The sequence below is a fragment of the Archocentrus centrarchus genome, chromosome 18 (assembly GCF_007364275.1).
Source record: "Archocentrus centrarchus isolate MPI-CPG fArcCen1 chromosome 18, fArcCen1, whole genome shotgun sequence".
Lineage (NCBI taxonomy): Eukaryota > Metazoa > Chordata > Actinopteri > Cichliformes > Cichlidae > Archocentrus > Archocentrus centrarchus.
In genome coordinates, this window is record NC_044363.1 from 16,587,946 (window position 1) to 16,597,340 (window position 9,395).

At 38.2% G+C, this 9,395-nt stretch overlaps 1 protein-coding gene across 1 annotated transcript; it reads right to left on the minus strand.

Moving 5' to 3' along the window:
- Positions 1 to 3,935: 3,935 nt before the first annotated feature.
- Positions 3,936 to 8,663, minus strand: LOC115797032 (pentraxin fusion protein-like). The gene is made up of 6 exons (XM_030753514.1): positions 8,642 to 8,663; positions 8,274 to 8,565; positions 8,035 to 8,171; positions 7,425 to 7,719; positions 4,527 to 4,678; positions 3,936 to 3,999 (listed from the first exon to the last, which is right to left on the minus strand). The coding sequence occupies exons 1-6, from the start codon at positions 8,661 to 8,663 to the stop codon at positions 3,965 to 3,967; spliced, it is 933 nt and encodes a 310-aa protein (XP_030609374.1). The 3' UTR covers positions 3,936 to 3,964.
- Between the last annotated feature and the right edge of the window lie 732 nt (positions 8,664 to 9,395).

The window sequence follows — 9,395 nt, forward strand, 5'->3', positions numbered from 1 at the left end:
AGCTAGATGATCCATAGTTATCTTGGTGGTGTGAAATGAGATTAAAATAACAATCACTATCATCTTCTTAACAATTTAGTCGAAAACATATAGAAAAAAGTTCAGTATCAGGACCAGTTTGGATGAACTGAGTCATTTGCTCAAGGCCACTTGAACCATGACCTTTGGATTACTGGAGGACTTGTTGAACCTCCTGAGCAGTGATGGATTTTTTTCAGTAACGAGTAATCTAACGCTTTATTATTTGCAATCCAGTACATCAGATTAAGGTTACTTATCCAAGTCACTGTGTCATTTTCCTTAGTAAAAAGATATATTTATGCTTTCTTCTTGCGCCTCGGGGAGTGACGTCTGGCAGATACGACAATTAAGTCCCGTTTTCAGCATGAGGACAATAACAGCACAGCGACAGAAATGTAAACAATGGAGGGAGGAGAGAGATGCACGTTTTCTAGCTGGAAATACAGGAACTATTTTGAGTTTGTGTCAGCTAAAGATGACAATATCAAGGTTAGTTGTGCACTCTGTGCTGGCAACAAAGTGCTCTCTAGCTTCAAAAACACTACGTCAAAGCTGAAGAAATATTTGGAGTCACGGCGCAGTCACACTTACAGAGCGACTCCCAACAGATGGTGCAAAGCAGAGAGCTGTGGCCAATGCAGGAGGTCCCCCAGCACCCACACAACAAAAGCTGGACTTTGGTGCAAAACCAGTAAGTTGGTTGGACAGTATGTAGTAGAGGAAATGCTGCCCTTAAACACGGTTGACTCATACTTGTTTCATGGTTGTCATTTTTATGTTGAGGGGGCGAGGGGGGTGCTGCCGCAGGTGTTGTGCCAAAAAGTGATTCCAATGTTTCTGTGTGCTTTTATGTGTGATGTCTTTGCTTATATTGGTAAATAGAGTGCAGTCAAGATGATTTATGAAGGGCTTATATATGAAATGAAGAAATAACCAATCTTTAGGAGTCTGTGTTATTGTACCTACATTATAATCAATCCAGTGCTTTTTGGCCACTTAAAACATCTTTATAGAACTGTGATGTTATATTTGTTGTGATTTCTGCAGCCTTCTGAGCCAGATTTCTGTTTAAAAAGACATTTTTAATGTCAATGACAGTTTTTACCTTGGAAAAAAAAACAATACTGTATATATAAGTCACTTTGCCAAAAACTGATAGAAACGCTGTTTCTCGCTTAAAACTTGATATGACTCATGAGAGATATGTTTGACATGTTTCACAGATTATAGTTCAACAAGTCATTTACAGCCGTTTAAATACAGACGATCACTTTTTGGCACAACACTGGCAGCTGTTGAATTTTCAACATAACTATGCCATCACTGCTCCTGAACCCAAGTCACCCTCCCATTCTCTGAAAGGGAAAATCTTAAAAGTACAAGACAGTACAAGACAGCCAGCTGCAAAAATAACTGTGTTCACTGCACCTCTTTTGTAGATCCCAAAAGGCATTTTTACCATTAAAAATGGGTTAACAGTCTACAGGTGATTGTAAGTCTCTCTGAATCAGCCCTGTGACAGACTGGCCTGGGTGTACTATACACCCCTCTTATTGTAACAGGCTCCAGCATTTCCATGACCCTCAGTTTGATAAGTAATAAGAAAAAGGATGGATGCATATTTATCAATTAGGGTTAAAATAATCACTATAATTTGTATTCATCTTCTTCAATTCAATTCAATTCAATTCAATTCAATTCCATTTTATTTATATAGCACCAAATCACAACAAACTGTCCCCGCAAGGTGCTTTATATTGTAAGGTAAAAACACTACAAAAATTACAGAGAAAACTCAACAGTCAAAATGACCTCCTATGAACAAGCACTTGCTCATAGGGGGTCATAGGGGCAGTCATCTGCTGCGACCGGTTGGGGCTGAGGGGAGAGAAACAGGACAAAGACATGCTGTGGAAGAATGCATTTAGTCAATGGAATATCAGAAGTACAGTGAAAAAGTCTTTTATTGGTTCTGAAAGCTCAAGATTGGCCTTTCCATACCGCAAAGATACTCAAATCAAATAAAACAAGATTAATGATATTTGAAAAAGGACAACTTAAGCATGTTTGCTCAACAGTACAAAATATCCTCAAATTTCTTTTAAAATCATTTTCTGTCAATCAACACAATAAATAATTGTCACAGGAGGTTTTGCGTGTGAAAGCTGTTTGCAAGGCATCCAAGCAGACGTGTCTGGGAGAAGCAGTAATGCAAATAAGAAAATACAAGGGCACACAGCTTGTGACTTACATGTAAAGACCTTATATTTTGAGAATAATTTGATTTGCAAAATTCTAATTATCAGAGTCCATCACAAGAGAACAGGGCAGGGCCTCTCAGTGTTTTGCAGGAGTGTATACCTCCATCATGAGCTCTGACTATGTAACAAATCAGTTTTGGGGAAATATAACAACATACTGCTAGTGTTACACCACTAGATATATTGTATTTTGCAGAAAATGTAAAATGCAAAGGTTTTTTTATTTTCTATTTATGGAGATAATGCATTGAAAACTATTTAAATTGAGAGCTTCATAAATGTGTGCTCATATTGAATTTTTTGCTGAAAGAGACACAGCTACAAACACTGTGCCTTCAGTGTTTAATGTAAATAGGCTATGCAGCACTTCTCTAGTCACATTTAGCCATTTATTTCCTTTTCATGTCACACTCACACCTACTGATGATATATTTTGGAGACTATTGAAGAGTTTAGATAAGAGAAACTGAGGAGGTGGGATGGAAGCGTTCTGTGTTTCCTTGCGGTTGTTTTGTGTTTTGGTCCTTGAGTTTTGTATTGTTTGAGATAGTTTTTTATTTCTTTTTGTGTTTTAGCTTCCTCAGCCTTTCCCTAGCTTTTCCTCCCTCTGCCTCGTCTTTTAGTGCCTGTTCTCTTGACTCTGTTATCAAGTTTATCAAGTATCAAGAGTAAAGTCTCCATGTCTGGGTGCAGTTGTTTCCTGTATTATTTTGATAGTTGGTTTCCTCTTGTGCCATGTTATGGATTTTACTTCCCGTTTGTCTGTGTTGTCTCACCCACCCACCTTTTTTTTTTTCTTTTGGTGACTTTGTTGTTTGGTTTCTTCTGTGTTTCTTTGTGGTCACTGTGCACCAACAAATCAAGGAAATTGCTCTGAGATTGGAATCCTATGATTCTTATTTATTACTAATTACATAACTTTAATATAGTTATCAGGGAGGGCACTGGATGACTGGAAACTAAAAGCAGCTAATTTATACTACGTCCTGCTCATTTATTTGACTTTTAAAAGCCATCAGGTTCAACTGTCTCAGTTTTTCAGTACCTGCGCAGTCCCAGCCACATGTAGTCTGTGAGGGAGAAAGGAATGTGGCCCAGCAGCTGCTCCAACTCACTTTGCTGCTGTTGGCTGTGAAGGCTGAGCAAGTCTGAGTGATAATGCCTACAGTACATCAGAGCATCAGACCAGCAGAGCCTCTTTCCCACCACCGTCACATTTCTGTCATCCAGGAGCACTGTCACAGTGGGAGGAACAGGTGGAGGAGATGGTGAAGGAGTGACAGCTTCTGGTGCTGAAAAGAAATTTTTTTGTTACAACCATGTTTCGGTGTTTCCATTTTAAGACGTTAAATTGTAATTCTGCACGGTAAAACATGAACTATGACAGCTAGAATGTGCATTAAGTTCAATTTGTCTTATGTAAAGTGGTAACAGAAGGTGAAAAAAATAGAAAAAGGCAAACAACAGCAACAATCTTGGGTTGTCTGTTAATTTGGACATTATTTTCCAGCAATGATATGTGCACATACGACCACCACAGCTCTGCTAGAAAAGTCATCCCAAGGCCATACCAGGCAGAGATGCAAACACCTGCACCTCACACAGCATCAGATATTGCAGAGATCCTGGTAGGAGCACATTGATGTAGCGTCCTTCCATTTCATTACACTGGAATGTGTATGTCAGTGTACCCGGAAATGATGGGATAATGCCACACCTGAGAGGAAAGTCACAGAGAAATGTTTTATTTACAAAAGAAAATGCAATTTTTACTTTTTAAATCATGAATGTGTTGTTTTTAAATGAGAAAATATTTTATAAATAATATAATATGGAGAAATGTTCCAACTGTCAGAAATCATGTCTCACATGGGGTTTTGGTTGCCATTTTGCACCAGTGAGTTCCCAACCAGGATCTGTGCCCCATAAAGACAGGAAGAACAATAATCTTGTCTGTTGATGATGGTGACAACAGTGACTTTATAGACAGCCAATAAGTCTACTCTCCACCAGGGATTCTGCTGTCCCAAAGTGTGGCTACAGCATCCATCATTCCACATTCCACTGTTACACCCATCAACAGCTCTTGAGGGCACCCCATTCCAGCCAACTGATGCCTGCACTGCTTGTTTGTTTAAGGCCACATTTGGAAGTGGTTCCACTAAAGTGTTGAAAAGAACAGGCATGAATCAATATCAGGCAGGTGTGTTTCAGTAGGTCAAATTCAGTCACTTAAAGCTGTACCTGCTAGGGCAGCATACACCTCCACTTCACACAGGGTGAGAGTTTTCTTCTGTCCAGGAAGAAACACGTTCACAAAGCGACCCTCCATGCTGCCTCCATCACACTGGTATGTGGAGGTTTTACCCGTTTTGATACGGGAAATGGAAGCACACCTGACACCAGTGGGTGGGGGCAATAGTAACATAATTCGTTTCTTAACAAATGATAGTAATACTGAGTCCTGAACATGGAAAAGAACCTACACATGCGCGTAATTTCCGGGGGGGATAGGGGGGTTATGACACCCCCCCCCCCCCCAATAATCTGATCCAATCACTATAACCCCCCCCCAATAAAGTCACATCATTTCGATTTTCAAAAAACATCTTACATGAATAACACGTTAATTTTCTTTATTCATTATCAATTTTGGGTAAAATACTAGCAGGTTTAATCATTTGGTAATTTAACCCCCCCCTCTCCCCACAAAAACTTGGTATCACCCAACCCGCTTTCTCTACCACGCGGCGGCCTTCACCGTTTGCTCGTGGAAGCAGCTGCTGGGGAGTGGGTGTAGTTTGAAAAAATGAAAAGAGGACAAAACGCGGACAACCGAAAGTTTTTCATTGTTGGTCGACAACACCACCTTGGCAATGAATGAGTTGAAGCTACTGCAGTCTTATACAAATGAAGTACACAGCTGCAGTTGTCTTTAGGTAATTTTGACCTGATTTCAAAATTTACAGTGTCATATATCAGGGGTGTCCAAACTTGCGGCCCGTGGGTCGTTTCCGGGTCCGCCATGTTCCGGTCTGCGAATTGATGTCAAAAATAACCTACAATTTGGCCCTTTAAGTGACTTTTTTGACATAATTGGAGGGGAAGGCTAAATGTCAAAAAAGTCACTTAAAGGGCCAAATTGTAGGTTATTTTTGACATCAATTCGCAGACCGGAAGTAGGGGGCGGGGCCGGAGCGAGTTTGGGCATCCCTGTCATATATGTACATTTAAGCATAATTACTGAAAATGACATGAAGGGTTTTAGTCTGCTCTTGTTTAATTACTAATGGCCAGAGGTGGGAAGTAACGAAGTACAAATACTTCGTTACTGTACTTAAGTACATTTTTCAGGTATCTGTACTTGAGTATTTATTTTTCTGACTACTTTTTACTTTTACTCCCTACATTTTTACACAAGTATCTGTACTTTCTACTTCTTATATTTTTCAAAACAGACTCGTTACTTTAGGTTTAACACGTCTAAGAGAAGTTTGCATTTCCGTCAAACATCAAACGATCTGAACCTAAACGGAAGAATGATAACATGTAACATATAATGAGGTTCAGTTAGCTTTACAGAAAAACAGCAGGTAGAAACGTTCTCCAAAGAACTACTTTTACTTTCTTACTTTGAGTACATTTCAGAGCCTGTACTTTTTACTTTTACTTAAGTAAAGATGTTGAACAAGTACTTCGACTTTTACCAAAGTATTTTTTCGCACAAGTACTTCTACTTAAGTACAGAATGTCAGTACTTTTGCCACCTCTGCTAATGGCTATGTTTGTGGAATTGTGTTGTAATTTCTCCTAGCCTAATTATAGTGCACCAGGTAAATACATACACTTGGAAAATTGAGAAATTTAGGTGTGTCATATAATAAATTCTAAAAGTGTAAAATATTCGTTACTGTTGCAAGAAATGTGAAAAATGTAAGCCTTTTCTTAATTGTTGAAGGTGCAGAGTAAATACAAAGAAAGTTAAATAAATAAATACATAGTAAAAGTATTACAGTGTATTTCTAATATGGTTAACCCAAAATCTCCTGAATCCCTTTTAGAAAAGTAAATGATTTAATAAATAAATAAATAAATAGGCAGCGAGCTTAACCCCCCTAATGTTGAACCCAAAGTCACGCCCTTGAATCTACATTCTTGTGTCTTTTGAGAAATTTCATTGGTTTTCTGAAAAGGATCACAGAAAGTTTTATTAATTTCTCTGGTGTTAGTTACATGTAACCAATTTATTGGCACCCTGATATTATCAACCATTATTAGCCATCTGTGGTATCAACATTTATATGGGCCAATAAAGGAAAATTTAAAAAGTAAAGAAGAGATGGAAAAACAACCTTTAACCTTGAGTGGTCACATTACATTGTTTGTTCACTTTTTGGAAACATGTTTGGAAAGTTGCAAGCACAACAACCAGCTGATCCAAGCAGAGCATAATAAATATTGTCAGAAATTAGAAATACTTTCTTGATCCCAGAGGGAAGTTTCAGTAACAGCTGCCATCATTTATAATATAAAAAGAATAGACACTCTAATAATTTAAAACAAAAAAAAAGAAATTTGCAATATGTACACTAGAATTATTATGAATACAGTAAAGGCATATTAAATTGGCATATTAAGTTTTAAAATCACCAAATATTCAGATTTGTTCAATTTGATTCAGGTGTATTTATATACTGTAAGGTCACATCCCTACGGTATTCAGGCAGAAACCCTAACAATCAAATAATCCCAAAGCAAGCACTGAGTGATACTGAGATGGAAAACTCCCTTTAACCGGATGAAGCCATCAGCAGAGCTAGGCACAGGGAGGGGCAGCAAGCTGCTGCAAGAAAAAGAGAGCATCAGGACACAGGACAAAGCAGACTAACAGAGAAAGCACAAAAATTAAACAATACGCTGCAGTGGCATATAAACGCATGCAGAGTGAAAACAGGTGAGTGTAGAAGTGCTCAGTGCACTTTGGTATTCATCTTAGAAATCCTACAAGGTTGGTGAATGTCCCTATTAAAAGGCATTCTGGTTAGTGCCATGTGGTGAATATGATTTTTTTTTTTTTATTTCAAACTATTACTGTTTCAGTGATTTTAAAACAAATTTCATGCTACACATTCTCATCATCACCTGGGATTATTGTTTCCATTGTTCTCCAGTGAGTTCCCAATTCTGATCTCAGCTCCATCCAGTCTTTCAGCACAGCAGTCTCCTCTATTGGTGATTTTTACAGCAGTGATTCTAAAGCTTTGCTGCAGGTCTACCCTCCACCAGGGGTTGGTCTCATCTTCAGCAGTGTGGCTACAGAAGCCATTGCTATAGAATGAGTTCCGTCTACCGTCGATGGCTTTGGACGCAGAGGCAAATGAGAGTGTAGATGATTGGGTAGCTTCTCCTTTCAGTGCCACATTGGGTAATGGGTATCCTTGAAGGAAAACCACAAAGAGACATAATTGGCCATTAAGTGTATGTGATATGCAGTTTACTGTAATTCTAAAGGTCAAACGTGACTGTCATGACACATTCGGGCTCAAAAGACTTCACCACAAGAAAGGTAATCACCTTTTTTAAATAATCAAAAACACCTTGATTAATTAGTTCTCGGATTTTTGATGCTATTACCCCACACAAAGGTGTGCCTGTTGGCAAAGTAACATTGATTTGAACAATCAAGGCCTCAGACTGGAGAGCCTGCGAAATACCAGACTTCAGTATCAGCATCAGACTGAAATGTGATTACCATAGTACACTTCAACTTCACAGAGACTTAGGACCTTCCCACTTCCTGGGAGAAGCACAGTGATGTAGCGTCCCTGAAGGGGCCTACATGGAAAGTAAAACGTCTGTCCACCGGGAATGTGAGCGATGACTGCACACCTGTGAATGAAAGAGTCAAAAAAAGAAGAAATAGAAGGAACTAAATCTCATTCATATAATGATTGCAAATGTATTATCTGGGTCTGTATCAAGCTGTTTCACCTCAAGCTTTCAGTGTCATTGATCTTTGTTGAATTTTGGATCCAGATTTCAGCCCCATCCAGCCCGTTTTCCAATTCCGCTCTATTGGTTATCATTACAGCACCAATTGTATACACTTTTCCCAGGTCTACCCTCCACCAGGGATCAGATTCTGACTTGGTAAGCGTGCAGGATCCTCTTTGAAAGCTCGAGTCTCTTTTCCCATCAACTGCCTTGCTAGCAAGGCTCACACTGTCGCTGGTTGAAGACTGGACAGCCTTTTGATTCAGTGCCAGGTTTTGAATAAAATTACCTTAATATTAAAGCAATAAGTAATTATTAGTCAAAATACACAGATAGTTTTGAAGGAAAGAAGGAAACAGGTTTACCTGTCTGTGCTCCTGATGTCATTGTGAACGAAATGCCTGTTAACATATAGACATTTTCAAGAGTTAGATTTTTATTTCCATTTTAAAAAAGGATGCAGACAGTAATGGTGTGTGCTTTAAATATCATTCATTTTAAATTCATTTTGAACTGCAGTTTACACAGAAATGGTGTAAAAAGAGGAATTTTAAAGGGAACAGCATTCTCATCAACATCTCTGCTAAGTTAGAGTGAAAACAGATGTAACAAACACTGAAACTTTACATTAAAAAAGAATATAAAAACACAAAAAACAAATAATCAAATTGTGTCTAAATGTATCTGAAAGACAACTGAAGCTGCACTGATTGATATTTGTGATTAATCCTGATGTAAATTACTCATATATGGCAACAAGCTCTCAAATCTATGACTCTGTGAAGTCTTTTAGCTTTATTTATCTCACCAGTTATAAAGTTTTACAGATTGTCAGATCTGAGCAGCTCCAATAACCTCTGTCTTACACATATTGCACTATAGAAAAAATGTTTCCTCAAGATTTTATGAAAACCAAACATAAGATCTGACTGAACCTTGTGCTGCTGCACAAATGATTTTTAATTTTTTTTGTATATGATGGTGATTTTGTTTAAAAAAAAAAAAAAGCAAAAGCATATCTTTATGACTTATTTTCTAACAGTAAATAAAGTGAAGTTGAAGATAATTTGGCTTACCAATGAAGATCCAAATATAATTATTCCCACTCATGGCTTTGGA